This window comes from Lissotriton helveticus, chromosome 12, assembly GCF_964261635.1.
Source record: "Lissotriton helveticus chromosome 12, aLisHel1.1, whole genome shotgun sequence".
Lineage (NCBI taxonomy): Eukaryota > Metazoa > Chordata > Amphibia > Caudata > Salamandridae > Lissotriton > Lissotriton helveticus.
The window spans coordinates 871,279,597-871,297,770 of NC_136073.1; the positions used below are offsets into that span (position 1 = coordinate 871,279,597).

General features: G+C 47.8%; 1 protein-coding gene across 2 annotated transcripts in view; it reads left to right on the forward strand.

Moving 5' to 3' along the window:
- Window positions 1-18,174, forward strand: part of CPAMD8 (C3 and PZP like alpha-2-macroglobulin domain containing 8) — a 1,183,022-nt gene that overhangs the window by 117,998 nt on the left and 1,046,850 nt on the right. For both annotated transcript variants that reach the window (XM_078671323.1, XM_078671324.1), the window contains exons 9-12: window positions 992-1,076; window positions 3,101-3,209; window positions 13,968-14,195; window positions 15,739-15,909. In XM_078671323.1, the coding sequence (XP_078527449.1) occupies window positions 992-1,076; window positions 3,101-3,209; window positions 13,968-14,195; window positions 15,739-15,909 (593 nt within the window). The remainder of the gene's footprint in view (window positions 1-991; window positions 1,077-3,100; window positions 3,210-13,967; window positions 14,196-15,738; window positions 15,910-18,174) is intronic.

Sequence of the window (18,174 nt, forward strand, 5' to 3'; positions counted from 1 at the left end):
TCCTGCTCTAAGTCTGTATTAGATACAGCTGACAATGCAAGGAGACAAATAGCTCTAGGGACATTAATGAGGAGACATGGCTGGCTATGCGTTTCAGGTTTCAGACCAGAAGTCCAGGCCAACATCACTGATATGCTCCTAACAGGAACCATCTACTGGGGCCACAGGTAGACTCCAGTCTGGAAGGCATGATAAGGTCAATTGAGACTGCCACAGCGGCATTGTACACATACAGATCCTTTGGTAGAAGGGAGTCCATCACAGATAGGAGAGAGCAAGGGAGACTGCACTAAGGGTGTTTACCAAAACATTGCAGTGATGGCAGCACGTCTCAGGAAATAGTCCATTCATGTGTATCCCTGCCTAGATGCCTGGCTGGTAAGAGCGAGCCCTACTTAAGCAATGCAAGAACAGCCTGTTATGCTCTTCACCTTCTCCACCAATTAAGGTTTTCAATAAATCGGAAAAAATCACTCCTTCCCCAGAAAAAAGGAAAACCTTCCTGGGGCAGAGCTAGATACTCTTAAAGTAAAATCATACCCAAATATGAGAAGAGCACAAGCACTGCAAGGTTAAATTCATCATTACCACAGGCGTGGTAATGGTGAGTTGAAAACACTAATGCAGGCATGCTCAGCAGAAGGGCAAATGGTTTCCAAGAGTGGGAACTAGAACACAAGCTGATAGACACACCTTTTCAACAATGGGGCACCACAGGTCGACCTGTTCACAACAGCAGGAAACACAAAAGGCCTGTCCTTCACATCCAGGAGGAACCATCTAGTGTCACCGGGGAATGCACTGTTGAAAAACTGGTATGGGAGGTTTGCCTTCACCTTTTTTCTGCTACCTCTAATGCCTCTAGTGATACAGAAGTTCAAGGCATCAAATTCCTCGAACACTGCTTCTGTTATTTATATAGTATATCCGTCAGAGATTTTCTAGCAATACACTTCTGCAAGTATATATCTTCTCTGTCTCTCTATTGCAGTTTTACCCAAGTTTGAATTGATGATCAACCCTCCTCCATACATTCGCGATATTAACACCTGTGAAAAGGCTACGGTGCATGCAAGGTAAAGTAGTACGAAGCAATTACATGTTTTTAAATATGACCTTTAGATCTTTTCTGCTAAATAACCCAGACACACCATCGTTGTCTCAAATGATATGCTCATAGAGAAGCTATCCAACGTTTCTGAGGAGTATTTAGGCTTCACAAATTGAATAATCAGAAGGTCTCCACAAGGACCGGGGGCACCGAGTTTTCCATCCCCCCTTACTTGAGCTGTACTGGAATATATATGTAATAATGCTAAGGCTACAAAGACCAGAGTGCTCAGTAGGCTTCCTCTGAGCCTAAATAGGACAAGACGGAGCACTGGAGGGCTCCCACGAAATGTTCTTTGTGATCTTTATAAAGCAGCTTACTTAATTTAAAAGCTACTATGTGGGCCTAATACTGTATAAAAGCAAGCTTTGGTAATATCTGCATGCTCAGTGATGGAGTCAGAGTGCCCTGCTGCTGCCCGTACACTATCTGCAGGAAGCACTGCGGCTCCATATACTCTGCTTGCCCTGCCAGTACTGTAGGTGTTGTTTGTTTCTGAAAGAGCCCGAATTGTTGCTGCCTATGCTCTTCGGTGCGCTAGAAATGCTTTCTCTTAGCTGCCATGTGTACACCACACTATTATCCATCAAATGACCTCTGAATTATGCCATTCTACAATTGATGCCCAGTCAAATAATGATCTCTTTGCTGAGACCACAAACAGCTATCAGTATTGTACTCTGAAAAGTATAGCTACACAGCTGGAAATGGAAACACTATTGAATTAGAAGAATAACAACCCTGCTGAGAGGTTTCAGCATTGTTCCATTCAGAATATGTCATCTCTGCTGAGATGCTCTGACATCGTCAGTTTCAAGGCACCTTGGCCTTGCTGAGATGGACTAATGATGACGCGTCGTTATAGGTACAGCCTCCCTTTTGAAAAGTGGAAGTTCCTGTTCTATTCAAATTATGGCAGCGACACTTTGGAATGTTTGTAACAATGCACCTAAAGTGTCCTAATTCTGTTAACACGCTCCTAAAATGTCCCATTAAAATATGATATAACTGCTCGGAAGAGCCTGAACTGTCCATTTTATGTATTCCATTGCTGCGGTGAAGGCAGGGCGTCTCATTTGGAAAATAAAACACTCCTCTTCCTAAGAAGTGCAGCTACTGTGCCAAATAAATTGGGAGATTCCTGCTAAGAACTGCCCCTGAATCCCGGTGACGCCTCTACCAGTGCTGCTGAGAAGTGCTAGTTCTGGGTGACTCTGAGTACGGCAGCCCTTCTAGGAAGTGCCCATGCTATTCAGGTACAATCACAGGAGCTCTGCTGAGAAGTGTTTGCAGCGCCCCATGCAAGGAATATCAGCAGTAATGCGTCATGGCTGCCTCTCATCAGTGGGACAGCCATGCCCAGGGGTGTCCTAACTGCCCCATTACAAGCACAGCAGGCTCTTAAGGAGGGGTCAGGGGCTGCCTCTTCAAGCTTCTCCCAATGTGTGCTACACCTTCTCAGTGGATCACTGGATTTTAGACCCAGGAGCTCCATCACATGCGCTCACCTTTCAGACTACCGACATGTTAAACTACCATTGTTGGATACACATATTTAAAACCTGGCTACCAACACTTTTTCAAACTCAACCCGCGACTGCTTAGGACTGTTTAAAAAGAACTCTACTGCATATACCAATGCCTGTTAAAAAATGACTCTGCACACCCAAAGCATGAATCCATGTATAGGGTCAAATCAAACTAGTTTAAAAAAAAAAGGGGGTGGGGGATTAGTGGCCAAGGTAAAAAGCATGATGAAAAGTGGATTTTAAGTGATTTGTGCATCTTATGACTACCAGGTGAATATTCGCTGCCTTTGGGTGGCATGAAGAGTTATTTGACAACCTCAAGGAAAAGATCCTTGGAGGGATGGCATGTATGAGGGGCGGGGTTTGGTTCATAGGGGTTCCAACTACTTGTACTGGGCGGAGCGTCTTTAGAACACAGACTTGCAGTGTGTTGACAATCTTTATTTTTAATCTCCTCCAGATATACATTTGGGAAGCCGGTGAGAGGAATGCTGACAATCAACATGACAGTGAATGGCGTGGGATATTACAGGCATGAAGTTGGCCACCCGCTATTGAAAACAATGGAGGTTGGTGCAATCTTTTAAAGAGTTGGGCTAAGTAGAGTAAGCCGGAAGGGGACAGTTCAGATTTTGTTGGTCCAGACGAAAATATGGAGATTATGTTGTAAGACAATTTGCCTCTCTTGGTTAGTAGGCCAGAGACCAAAGACCTTGGTTAGAGTTTGCAGAATAAGAGCACACTGTATACCTCCAGTGCCCCGGCCCGCCCATCTCACAGCTTCTCCATTCTCTGTAGAGTTGGGGAAGTGATGTGTTTACATCAACAGAACCTCTGCTGACTGCACCAGTGTAAATCTAGGAGCTAGCTTCTGGTTTGCCAAACGGATGCCAGGTTACAGTGACGGTCATCCTGCCACACATTGGGTGGGGTTATTTTCCTTACTGTGCTTCCCATGATTTGCATTGTGAGCACAGGTAAGTAAAGTGTAGAATGGCCCCCATATACTGGGAGAAAATGTCCTGTGTGTTTTAAGTGAGAAAACAAATTCCCGCTTTTTCTCCAAAACAACAATGTGCCAAACCGACCCTATACATGGAGCCTGCTTGGCAAACATTCAGCGGTACGAAGGGAGCTGGAGCTGAGGCAGCTCTCCTCTCAGCACAGAGTTCCACTGGCTCTGACCCCCTGGCCAACTTATGACCCATCTGGCAGGGTCTAAATGCCTTCCTCACCCAAAAGTCTGATTTAAAAGTCATTGAATATTCCTCTCAATTTCTGGAGGAAATACAAGATCTGGAAGAGTATCCACCCGCTAAATTTTCCCACCACACGATATTTTTGTGGAGGAAACTCAACCAGTGAATTATGTGCCTTTAGTATTTCTTCCTGAAACTGGAGGATTTTCAATTGTGCCCGGTGTTACATGCGATACCAGATACAGGCACATTCCATAGGTTTGACAGCCCATTTATTGAGGCATTACTTCTGTATTGTGGAAAAAGTGATTCCATATGCTGCATAGACTGAACTCTGAGGAGTTCAAGACTATGCAGCCTGCTTGTTTGGCTTGGAGTGACACAACCACAACACACTAACCATGAAACCCCCTCAGGAACCTACAGGGAAAGATAGTGCTAGCTTTAAAAGTCCCACACCGAGCTACCCCTTGAAATTGTTCATCCATAATCAACGACCTGAAGCCTCAAGTGTGGTAACAGATCACTTCATTACGCACTCAGCAAGATTCAACAGATTTGGGGGTCAGACCTTGAGGTCTTGTGGAATTCCTTACCACTACATCTCAGATTTGAAAATTACTTACTCAAGTTCTGAAACGCCTTAAATAGCGATGCAATCCTTATAGCACTCAAGTAATCCTAATCACTTCAAGATGGCCCTCTTTTGTCCTCAAAGTTGTGTATGGTCAGATGCCTAACACCAAAATGTGTTCTTCACCCTCAGCTTTCATGACTCAGTGCCTCGTTTAGGATTTGGCATAATACAGGGGATGCCATACAGCAAAGGTCCTCGAGATGCCAAACTGTAGGAAAGTGCCTCTTTTTGCATGGTTGCTGTTGGACCCGGTCCTTTGGGCAGGTTCACCCCGTGACTTTTTGCTTTTTCCTAGCCTGTTTTTGGAACCTGGGTTGGTGATTTTAGGCCTCTGCGCACTTTTTCACTGTGGTACAGTGTAACGTGCGTGTGCTTTCTGTGTATGGATGGTGAGCGCCCTGCCCTCCCATAGGAATGAATGGGAAATATGTATGCCCATGGTAGATTCCTGATGCGTGGGGAGTGCAGGGGCGAGTTTGATATGTATGAACTCGTGAGAATGAATGCTGCAGAATGGTGTATGCGGCATGGCTGTGTCTAGTCCAGAAGCGCCACTTTTAGAAGTTGGCATAATTGTGTAGTGAGTCTGCTAGCACGGGATTGGCTGATGGGCCTGGCCCAGGCATGCCTGGGCCTGTTGGTAGATGGACTGTCTGGAGGAGGGGGGTCTGAGTCAAGCCGTAGATGAAAGGCCCCCATCCGCTGTTAGGAAGGAGTGGAAAGAGCTCTGGTGGTGCCAGGCTGTGTCTGTCGGCCCACCCTGGATGACTCTCCCTCCCGATGGCCCCCTGTCACCTCTGACCTGAGGCTGACAGGAGAGGGAAACCAGATACTCCCAGAGCTTAGGGCTCGCCTACACAAATACTTCTAAAGACTTCAAAGCCTTTTCTGTGTATAAGAAGGGGCTCTGCCCCTTCCAAAAGGTTCTTGTCTTGTTCTTACTTCGGACTGGAATCTACCAGGGGCGGGCGCTGCCCAGCCCCTGGATGCCTGGACCTCTGGGGGACCCCTCTGCCTGTCCTGGAAGGATGGGGGACTTTGCTTTACCCTGGAGGGACTTTGCTGCATCCCCCTGAAGGACTTGGCTGGACTTGTCCCTGTAGCGCTGAGGGAGCGCTTCATCTGCATCTAGCGCTGAGAGAGCGCTTTATTGCCCTTCTAGCACTGGGAGCGCTGGATTTGTCCTTCATAGCGCTGAGAGCGCTTTATTTCCTGCCCATGGCGCTTTGGTTGCACTTCTAGTGCTGGAGCGCTTTGTGTGCCTCTATAGCGCTTGGAAGCGCGTTGCTGCTGGAGGCCGGCGGCGGATCGGCGCGGGAGCCCACTCCGCTTATTTTTCCGACTTGGATTTGCCCAGTTGTTTATTTGATTTACGAGTGCCCACCTCGCGATTTCTGCCCGCCTGCCTGCCTAGCGAGGGCCGCCGCGCTGCCCGCGGCGACCCGGAAGTACCTGGCCGGCCGGCCAATCCCAGCGCGGCCGGCCGGAAGTCCCGCCCCGCAGCCTGTGAGGCGGGAGGAAGAGGAGGAAGGCGCGGGGAGATGGCGGCCGATGCCGAGAGGGGAGAGCCTGGGGGCCCGAGGTGCATTGTCGGCGCCTGCCCCAGGAAGACAGAGGAGCCGCCCCGTGAGCCCCGGTGAGTCTGGGCTGAGGGCGGGCCGAGTGGGGCTGTGCCTGGGAGGTCCCCCTTCGTCAGAGCGGCCCCGTAGGGCAGCGGGCCGCTCCAACGGTGTGTAGAGCCTGGGAAGGCTCGAGGGGCCAGTCTTTGTGTCGAGCCCTGCAAGGCTCCAACGCGGGGGCAGAAGAGAGGAGGGGCGCCGGGACACGTTGTCGGTGTCCGCCCCCCCCCCCCCCGCAGTCGCGCGAGCTCGCGCCTAGTGCCAGTAGGAAGCCATGAAGGCTTCAGGGGCGGCCCCGGTTGGCAGTGGGTCGCCCCAACGTGCACAGAGCCCGGATGGGCTCCCCGCCTCATTTTTGTATTTGGAGCCCTGAGAGGCTCTGGGGGCATTTTGAGAAGTTAGAGTCCCCCGTAGGGGACTCCACCGTGACGAGGGCTTCAAGGGCGGCCCCAGTTGACAGTGGGTCGCCCCAACGCTTGGAGAGTCCAGGGAGGCTCCAGGGGGCATGTTGCTTTAGAGCCAGTGTGGCTCCCACGTTTGACCAGTGTTGGCCAGAGCCTGTGTGGCCCCAACGTGCGCTGTGTTTGTTTTAGAGCCTGTGTGGCTCAGGTGGCGCAGATTTGTTCTAGGGGCTACTGAGAGCCCTGCCACAGCTTTTGGTACACAGTTGCCCAGCACTTCGTGGGCAGCTGCCACGTTTAGGCTTTTTGGTACTTTGAGACTGGCGCTGCATGGCAACGCACCCTGACACTGAGACTCAGGGCGTCTGAGCCCCAACAAGGCCAGTTGGCCTAGGGACTGCCACAGGTGGTGGCTTATGTGAGTCTTTGCGCAATGATATGGTTCTTGCACCTCTGAATGTGTTCTCTTGCATCATGTGTTATTCCTGCACCTCTGAATGTTTTTAGACATCATGTGATTCTTGCGCTATTGTATTGCTCTGGCACCTCTGAATGTTTTTATGCATTATGTGTCTTTCTTTTCCTGCGCTGCACCTCTGAATGTTTAGTCATCATGTGTCTTCTTGCGCTGCACCCCTGAATGTATTTTATTGCATCATGTGCCTTATTCTTAACCCCGCTGAATGTGTAGGTTTATGCTTTATGTGTTTTTCTTTACTACTCCTCTGAATGTGTTTCATACATCATGGGTAATGTGTTCTTTCTTAGACCCCTAAATGCTGTGTGATACTTAGGTGGTTGTTCTTTTTAGTACAGGTGGTCCTAGTGAGGTCCTGGTCCCCTGCGTGACAGTCTCCCAAGGAGTTTAGGGTTGCGTAGGTGGTACTTACCTGTTCCCAGTAGTTACTGGATGTGATCTATAACTGTTACCTTGTGTTACAGTGAAGTTTATATACTTTTATTCTAATTTCTGACAAGTATTTCTATATCTGCAAAGTGTTGATTCAGACAGTGGCCCATGTGGCCCTGTCTTGTAAATAATCCCTTGTGAATATTGCCGTGCCAGTTGGCACAATGTACATGTGTAATTTCTATCTGATATGTTTTGACAATACAAAAGTTATTTTAATATAACCTTGTGTGGAGTCTCTTTTGTGGTGTACCTAGTATGTTGTTGCTGTTGTGCGCTGACGCAAATGCTTTACACATCGCCTCCGAGTTTAGCCTAGACTGCCCGCGCCATGCTACCTAGAGGGCGAGCAGGGGTTATCTTGGCGTGTGACTTCCTTGCCCTGACTGGAATGGTGGTTTCTGCCTGGCTTTGGCATCAGCCTTAGCCTACCAGAAATAGCCGGTTTCCAACAGTTGCCCCCACGTTTTGCCTGACGCATGATGCACTTGAACTTGATGTGCCCTTGGTCCCTGCCATTCAGGTACTCAGGGCCTGTTTTCTTTCCCAAAGCTGTACCTTTGCACATCTCTGGTCACAGATAAGTCCCTAGTAAAAGGTACCATGGGTACCAAGGGCACTGTGGCCAGTAAAGGAGGCCTCTAAGGGCTGCAGAACCTATTGTGCCACCCTTAAGGGCCCTGTACCTTAACACTCTTACACTGTCATTGCAGGCTGCATGCTTTGGTGCAGAGAAAAGTGAAGGGTCGACATGGCACACATACCTGTGTGCCAAGCCTGCAACTCGTTGCCTATGGCCTAGGTAATTCACTCCTCTAGTAGGGTGCACCAGCCCTCAGGTAAGGGTACAGTGGCTTGTGCCCCGTACCCCACAGTGTCTAAGTCCATTCTTAGACATTGTAAGTCTAGTAAAGCCATAAAGAGTATATGGTATGGGAGTTGGTCATTACGAACTCCACAGCTCCATAATGGCTTTACTGAAACCTGGGAAGTTTGGTAGCAAACTTCTCAGCACATTAAACCCACACTGATGCCAGTGTGTGGCCACCTTTACCAACATTGGCCCTCAGGTGGTGGAGGTGCTGTGAAGCACGCATCTCAGTCCCCTCCACCTTGAATATGAGGGGACTCAGCCAATTAGGGAGAGGTTCATGTTCCCTTTCACTGGAGGGTGGCATAATAGGGGATGTACCCACCCAAGGAGAGGACCCATTGGTCCCGACCAACACACCCCTTTAACACCCCTAAATTAAGTATTTAGGGGCAACCCTGAACCTTCCCTCCCAGCTTCGAGTAAGAAAGAAGAAGGACCGAAGAGCTGAGCTGACCCAGGAAGAAGAGGACACTGCTTTGGCCCTAGTCCTATCGGCCTGTTCCACCTCCGACCTGCTTACAGCGAAGAAACCAAGCGATACCAAAGGGGATGATGAGCGGAGTGGTTGAGCAAATCAAACACTCACCCTCAGTCAACTGATCTGGGTTTAATCCATCACCATTCTTTAGCCCACTCAGCCACCCCGGTTCGGACATGGCCATATGCAAATCAGTCTGATCCTGTGCCTCATGTGAACAGTCCAGCCCGAACTGCAAAGCCATGTCTTGCCTGAACCGGAAACAAGCATCCTGGGACCGGTTTCGGATTCGTAATCCTCATCAGCCAGGCTATGTTGAATCCAGTGGTAGAGTGAGCAAGGGACCCACGTCTGGGCATACCCTGCCAACTCAGGGCAAACAAAGCGATACCAAAGGTGATCATCCCCTTTGGTATCGCTTCTAGCGAAGAAACCAGCGTGTCCAGCAGCCAGCACCACCCCAGAGCCCGGAGGACCTGCCCTGCAACCATCTTACAGACTCTGTCTGCGGCGAGCACCAAACTTGCTCAAGCAAAGACTTACCCACAGAATCGGGATTCCTGCAACTCTGCAATTCTGGACCACTCTGCACCCAATGTCCACGGCCCTAGTTTGAGTGGCCCAACACCATGAGGAGGTCTCCCCAGCGATCCTGACCTTGAATCTGGTGATCTTCAACCTCCCTCGAGCTTCAAGAGGACACCTGCAGGCTCAACCTGAAGGGTCCCCCCGACCGCAACCAGAGTAAATAAACCTGTTGCCAAAGGACACCCCTGCACCCGATGCCCCACGACCTTGGGTGGCCCAAACGACGGTGTCCAAGCATGCCCCAAGAACCCAACTTACCTCTCCAGCCGGTGGTTCCGGAGGACCTGCTCTGCAACCATCTTAACTCTGCTTCCTGTGAGCACCGGATTTGCTCAAAAAAGACTGACCCACAAAATCCGGATACAGGCGGCTCCTCAATTTTGCACCACTCTGCACCTGACACCATGACCCGAGTTCGAGTGACCCAACACCACAAGGAGGTCTGCCTTGAAGCACTACAAATTGTGTATAAAAAACACCCAGGCAACCTTTTTCGAGGGGAAAATACTAGCCGCCGCCATCTCCGCCAAAGAAACCTATCGCATCGTTCGCCTTCTTACAAAAACCCCAGAACAACCGCCCAGACCGGACCCTTCGGGCACGAGATGCAACCAGCTAGCGGAGTTCTTCTCAACAAAAATTAACAACATTCTTATATCCCTCCCCACCCCCACTACCTTTCACCTCCCCTCTACCCCCCCTCCTCCGGCCCAGAAGCCCCATGCCTTGAAGCATTCTCCCAGGTGACCACAGAACTATTTCTGACCACCTTTCAGTCAGTGAAAAGTGGGGCTCCCTCAGATTCAGCTCCCATGAGCAAACTAAAATTGGTCGCCTCCACTGTAACCCCCCCCTTCACCAACCTCATTAATGCGTCTTTCACACTGGGCACTGTGCCAATCAACTGGAAAAAAGCCACAGTCCGGGCACTTCTCAAAAAAACCACACCTCGATCCCACTGATTTGTCTAATTATAGACCAATCTCTCTCCTCCCGGCCATTAGCAAAGTGGCTGAGAAAATCGTTAACCACCAGCTATCCCTTTTCCTGGGATCCAACAACCTCCTGCGCCACTCCCAGACAGGGTTTAGACCAGGACAGGGAACAGACACCGCACTCCTAGCCGTGGTCGAAGAGGCAAGAACCATCATTGACGTAGGAGGATCAGTGGCAGTGATCCTCCTAGATCTGAGGGCCGCCTTCGACACAGTGGACCATGCCATCCTTATCCACCGTCTCAGTATGGCAGGAATTTCCGGCACTGCCCTCTCATGGATCAAATCCTTCCTGGAAGGTAGAACCTTCCAAGTGGCTGACGGCACAGTCAACTCAAGGGCTCTTCCTCTCCGGTGTGGGGTCACCCAGGGCTCCTCCCTGAGCCCCACACGTTTTAACGTATACATGTCTCCCCTTGAAGATATTGTAACTCCATTTGGCATAAAAACAGTTATGTATGCCGACGACACCCAGCTGGTAGTCTCCATAAACCAGTCGACCAAAAGTCTGGACAACTTGTCAGCATGCCTCCAAAACATCTTTCAATGGATGTGCGAATCACTCCTAAAACTTAACGGAGAGAAATCCGAGATCCTCCTCCTGGGAAACCCACGTAGTCTCCCCCCTTCCCTTTCCAGGCCACCCTGCATGGGAACACCCCCCACCCCCAAGTCCGAAGTCAAAAGCCTAGGTATCTGGTTGGACCAAGACCTCAATTTCAAAGTCCAGGCCAGAAAAACCGCCGGCATATGCTTCGGCCTTATTAAGACAGCGCGAAAAATCCTCCACTTAATCCCCTTTCAATCCAGGAAATTGCTCATTCAGGGGTTAGTTACCTCCAGACTGGACTACGGAAACGCCCTCTATTTAGGGGCTCCCGCTTCGGTCATTAACAGACTGCAATGCGCCCAAAACGCCGCCGCCAGACTCCTGACCGGGACCAAACCTAAATGCTCAGCCAAACCAGCCCTAAGATCATTACACTGGCTCCCGATCAGGGAAAGGATCACCTTTAAGACCCTCTGCATCTCACACAAAATTTTACATGGCAGGGGTCCACCGATTCTGAGATCTCTTGTTAAACCTCATCACTCGAACAGACATCTCAGATCAGGCTCCCTGTCCTTGGCCAGCGTCCCCAGAATAAGAAAGGCCCGCTCTGGGGGGCGACTGTTTTCATATAATGCTCCAACACTGTGGAACTCCCTCCCACTCTCCATCCGTCAAGAACACAACTTACTAGCCTTTCGCAGGCAACTAAAAACATGGGTCTTCCCATAAACTCCCCTTCATGCAATCCCCCAGCTAAAAGCTCAGGTTGATCGTCAGCGCTGGGACGCCCCAGGGTAGCTATGCGCTTTACAAATCTGCATTCAAATTCAAAATTCAAATTCAAGGAGGTCTCCCCAGCGATCCTGACCTGGGATCTGGTCAAGCTTCAAGTCGGCGCCTGCTGCCTGAACCTGAAGGGTCACCCCGACCGCGAACGGAGCTGCTAAGAAGACCGATGCCAAAAGACATCCCTGCACCTGACGCCCCACATCCTTGGGTGAACCAACCAACGGTGTCCAGGCATTCCACAAGAAGCCAACTTACCTCTCCAGCCAGTGGTCACCTTCAGGAAGCCTCCCTGCCTGAGCCTGCAACATCTTTACCGAAGCGGAGTTCTCCATTGGAATATAGCGACCTGTAACAACTGCAATTTCAACCACAACTGCATTTCCTTGTAAAGTCTTGCATTTGAGATTATATTTCACTTACCTGTGCCAAGTCCTGCATGGTTCTAGAAATAAAACATATGTATATATTATTATACTTACCTAATTGGTCTGGATTTGGTCTCTGAGTGTGTGCCATCAGTCTTGATTGAGTGAATACAATACATGCTTAACACACCCTCCTGATACGCCTAACTGCTCACCCACACTACCACAAAGAGAGCTGATAGCACTTGGCTAATTTAGCCTCTGGTATACCTCTGGGGACTCCCTGGACTCTGTGCACACTATTCCTTACTTTGAAATAATATATACAGAGCCAGCTTCAGACACAACCCTTAGTTTCCCGGCCCCATTTAGAGATGGGGAAACCTCTGGGTTATTATTGATGGAGCTTCAGTAGGATCTGGTGGCAGTAACCCCTCATCCGGTTTTCCATCCGCCACAAGACTGCCAGATAGTGATGGATGCCCTGTCTAATTAAGAGCAGGATGGTCATAACTGATTTTCACTGCCTGTGTCCACCTTGCAAACTTACTGTACATCTGAGTTATATGTTTGTTTTGTTTACAGAAAACAAACTTCGTCTTTAGGAGTTTATTTTCTCTAAAACAAAATAAATAGTTTGCTAAGTGGGTGCTCGAACCTCGGTTCCCACTTAGCAAACCGGCAATGCTGTGAAGGGACCCGCCTCTGCTTTGTATGAATGTATATCTGTGCATGTATATGGTATTACATTAGTGCGAATAAAGCCAAAAGGAAGTGGAGCTTAGTACATGGTCCAAAGCACAGTTCCTTGCAGATAGGCGGGGATATCCAAATAGGGCGAGTGTGACCTGTCAGTATCTAAATGACCCTCCTCAGTTCTTTAAGACTTTGTCACTTTTTCAGATAATCCTCAATAGCAGTGCATGCTAGATGAACAAGTTACTTACCTTTGGTAATGATTTATCTGTAAGAGACATAGATTAGTTATAGATTTCCCAGCTTGTGAGTTACCCCCAGGAGTCAGACTGGATCTGGAGATTTTTTCTCCGGATCCAGTCCAATCCTCACCGCCAAGCCTCTAACACAATATTCAGGTACCTGCTAATCTTGTATGTGCCCTCTGAGGCCACTGCAGGGTGGTTAGTAGCACTTTATAAAAAAAACAAAATAAATAAATGCAAACGGTACAATTTTGAGTTTGGCAGAGAGGGTACTTTGTCACAATGGCGACTGAGTACCCTCTCCAAACGCTCTGTCCGCCTGCCTGATTTAGAGCTGGACGGACCAACAGGATGTCAAAGATGGAGCCGCTCTGTTGTCGACATACTCCTCTGATTGCCTGACATAGTATGGGACATTTGAGGTAAGACATCGTAAGAGTGGACGGTCAGGTGGCTTTTTTTGCTGTCCATCACCACCATGTTATGCCAGGCAAAAGCCTGGAGTTGAGGTACAGTATACATGAAATCATTACTCTCATACCATAGAAGAAAACGCTCATGGTGTGGGGACCATTAATTTACAATTAAAAAAAAAAAAACTCCCACTTTCGGAGTTTGTTTTTGAGAAATGTTAAAACTTTCCAAAGTTTGGTGTAAGCGTCCGTCACCAATGACTAAGGCACACCACACTTGTCAATGGCTTTATATGAGAGTTCACCACCGGGTTGGTAGTCAACTCTCAATTCGGCAGGCAAATTAAAGGTAGTGTGGCGAACGTAAAGTCCTCCACCTCCCTCACTACCTTTACTCCGTTTGCCATATTATAAATCATTCTCAATGTGTGCATCATTTCTGTTTACTTAAGCTTTCAGCCTCACAGCCTTCTTTTGCATCTCATACCAAATATCGATGTCCATGAATGCCCTCCACCTTCAGTCGCATTCTCTCATACGTATCCTTTCTGTGACCTCTTTGCAGATTTATGGCTCTGCAGTTTTTGAAATTTGTGTGAAGGACATGACCCCTGTAGATGTTCCAGAGCACTTTCGGGGAGCTGTTAACATATGGGCGACTGTGACAAGCATGGATGGCAGCAAGCAAACCACATTTGACGATTCCACGCCTGTTCAGAAACAGCTCATTGACATCAAGTACACCAAGGACACCAGGAAGCAGTTCAAGCCTGGCTTGCCATACAGAGGAAAGGTAACACCATGCTCAAGCCAGTAAATAGCCTTTACAACAAGGCTTTTACCACGCTGTGCCTTTACCATGCATTTCTTTTGACCATTTATAAGCCTTTACCACTAATTTAAGGTAAGTTGGGGGGAGGGAGTAGGGGGGTAGTGGTGCCCTCAATACATTGTTGTTATATATAGATAAACAAGGCATGGTAAGGCATGCATTGTAAGAGCACATATGTTCTGCAAAAAATGCGGGTTAAAAAATGCATGGTAAAGGCATGTTAAGTATTACCCAACGTTGTTCCATCATACAACACTCAGGGCTTGGTCTTTCAATGGTCTTATTTTTCATTGGTCTTTTTATGTACATTTTTTAGTCCGTTGTAAAAGTGGCTGAACAACATCTGTTGAACCACTTCAGAACGTTTAGTCGGGGTCCATCAGCAGAAATGATGGCCCTAATTCTAAGTGTTGGTTATTGGTGTGGGGATACCGGCAGCATGTGGACGGTGGAGGACAATGGAATTCCTGACTGCAGGAGGTACCCCTGCACCAAAAATTGGCAATTTAGAGTTTTTGTCCCTGGAATGAAGAATAATCACACGGGCCTGGGCATACTGGCCCCTTTTCCGGGTGAAGGGTCAGTGGGAGTAGTGTGGGGAGGGGTGGGAGTAATGGGGTCATGGTAGGGTAGTTCAGGGGGAGCGCTGTCTGCTTCCCTTGTGTCTTGTCCTCTCAGAGGTGGGGTGCTGGAGTGGGATAGAGGGTCACACAAAACCCTAGGCTCTGCTTTTGATCCTGGCCATTCTTTTCTCAGAGGGGGGGGAAAAGTTTGTATACAGCCGTAGTCTATGCTAGTGCCCGGTGCTGTCTGTCCTTGCGGAGGCAGGAGGACTTGGGAAGGTCTGAGTCTGAGTGGAGTGGAGTGGAGTGTGCTCCCCATGCAGGTGTTGGCATGGGCGAGCACACTCCGCCGCTCCCGGGGGGAGAAGAGTTCAGGGCCTTACTGTGGTATGGTTGTATGCGACCGCTTGGTACTGCAGGTGTGGGGTGGGGGGTCAAGCTATGCTCATGCCTTTTGCCCCTGACACAGCAGCGGTGTTATCCCATGCATATCTACACCAGATGAAACCAGGCCTGGGAGTCTTAGGTCCAGAAATGTCATGTGCGGGGTTTGTGGACCTGGTAAATCTGGACCTCTAAACACCAGGCACTCATAATAGTGAATTGTGAAATTCTACCCGAGTTACCACTCTGAGTGGAATTCCAGCACTCTTAATCAGGCTCTGTATGGGTAATCAGAACAGAGGACTATGTTGTCCAGCTCATTAATTGGATTGTTTTATTTATGCACATACTGCTTATAAAGTGAGATCTTTGACTTGGAAGACCATCAAACTTTCAACATGAGGGTATCCACTTAGGTTACACACCAGCACCGCTATTTTATAGAATGCTTAGAATCATTGCTCCTATTTAGTACAATTTGACATTTCTCTTTGTGGTTCACCCTTTAACGGTTCATGGCTGATTTTTTAATCACATCTCTGTTTTGAAACGCCTAGGTCGAAGTCCTGTACCCGGATGGCAGTCCTGCCGATGGTGCCACCATAAGGGTCAAAGCCGAGCTGACATCAAAAGACAATGTTTACACCACTGAGCTGGTGTCTAAAAAAGGCATGGTTGAGTTTGAAATCCCATCCATTCCCACTGCTGCACAGTATGTCTGGCTTGAGGTATGTTATAAAAGAAGTCTAGCGATGGTGGGGTACTTGTGCTCTTTTTAAATTCGCAGGATATTGTTGCGTGGACATTTGTGCAAAGGGTTCATCAGCTTTATTGTCTTTGGGACTATAAGATAAATCTTTGTCCCTCATTATGAGTTGCCCAGACCTGGATGTGGTAATTATTTCATTTGCTAAAATCAGATATCACGGAGAGCGGAATTTAACAGCTGCAATGATTATCACCTATTGAGAGTTTTCCTCTGCAAAATGGGGAATAACGTATGGATTTTGCTCCTTACTGCATCAAAATCCACATGTCCCGGTATTGCTCGGGCCTGTATTGTTCTGTAAATTTTGGCGGATTTGAACTGCCAAAATATATCTACGGACAATTGCAGGGTGTTGTGTTAGCCACAAAACTCGGGTATATGCAGTAACCGGAATTCCTGCTCATACTGGAATTTTTCGAGGCCCCTTTAAATGGGAGCCTGAGTGTTTGAAATATACTACTGGTTGCATTGTTTGATGGTATATTCTGAAATTTAGCATTCTTTCTTGTACAATTAATTTATAAATACAGATTTTCTTTTTATATTACCTTTCTTCAACTGAACTGACTGATCGAAGACCAACTGATCACAGTTTCACTGAAGGAAAATGTCACCAATATGGAGAAAAGAAGCAGATCTTGATGTAGGTGCTTGTCTGAATTAAGAAAACTTTAATAAATAACATTTGACTTTGGAGACTTGGAAACATGGCTGTTTCAATCCATAACGACACAAGTGTCTTGTCTGGGAGAAAGTTCAATATTTTTCATATGTGGAGAAGTGGCAAAGATGAAAGATATGGTGTAATCATTCACTGTGTCTCACATGAGAAAGAACAATGCCACAAGCGGTCTATGAGCTTTCTCCATTTTTTCGGGGACTACGTTTTTCATCACAATTGAAAAGGAAGGACACTATTGATTTTTGTGTCCTATGAAATTAGATAAGTGCCGTAAATTGTACGACATTTGAAAATAAATTTCAATCAGATGGAAGAACTGTGATAAGTTATACACTGCAAAGGAATCACAATAGAATGGATGATCGTCTTAGATACATTTCCAGGAACAGAGATCTGCTGGATATTTGATGTAGCTCTCCAGAGGGGGGACAGCACCCTATTTTTGATTTGTTTGTGTTTACAGGTCACATTGTATTATGAGGCAGTCGGTTAAATCTCTTTGTATTCTTACATGACAATACTTCTGTTTGACCTGCATATTGCTACCAGCTGCAAACCTTGCCGTCTTCCTGACGCTGTCTTCATGCACTTGGCCGAGACAAGTCTAAGGTTACTGTCTTAATGGTGAGCAGTCTTATCCGAGATCTCTGAAATGATTAACTCCTGACTCTTTGCTTTCTGTTGGTTGTCTTGAGTTATTTCTGCAACATTCCTACCTCAGTTCAAGAAGTACACAAGCTTGGTACTATTATTGGTCCAAAAGTAGTGGTTGCGTTCTGGAGAAGGGTTTTGACACTATTGTGGACTGGGTTGGAGGCTTCATTTAGATAGACTCTGGGAGATCAGATAGACCTTTGGAGATGGCTGGCCAGGAGAGCAAAGGCCATGGCCTCAGGCATCCTGATGTTGAACGTCGCAATTTAAAAATTCCCACTAGCCTGGCGGGGGTCACTTTGCTGTGAAGGGAGCAATCAATGTGTTAGCTCCCACACAACACTGAAAGTTTTCTGAGCATGTATCATGTTTAAAGAACCTGCTCGGCAAAATGTTTCTGCTTCGAGGAAACAAACTCCAAAAAAAGAGATTGTTTCCCAAAACAGAAAATAAGTCACCCTGACTTGCAAGGAGAACTCTCCCTGCAATTGAGGGCCATTCTACATTTTTTGGTCTGTGTCTGCTATGCCTCGCATGTCAATCACAAGCAATTACATGCAGGGAAATCAATGGTAGCCTTGGACTCATTAGAGCAGATGACTGCCATTATGACTGAGCAGTTCTTTGGCTGTTAGACCACACGGTGATGAGTTTCCGTCAGTAGAGTCAACTGAGGCTCTTAGAAGACAATCCAATGGTTCTCCTAACTTTACATTGGGCCTGTGAAACCACGGGTTATGAAGGGTGGGATGGCTGGTGCTGTACAGCATTTCTCCTGCTCAGCCAAACCCTAAATGTAATGATATAGTTCATAGCAATACATTTGTGATGTCTCCCACTTCACGCCCTCGTTCAAGACCTTGTTCATTTTTGTTTTATGATGTAATA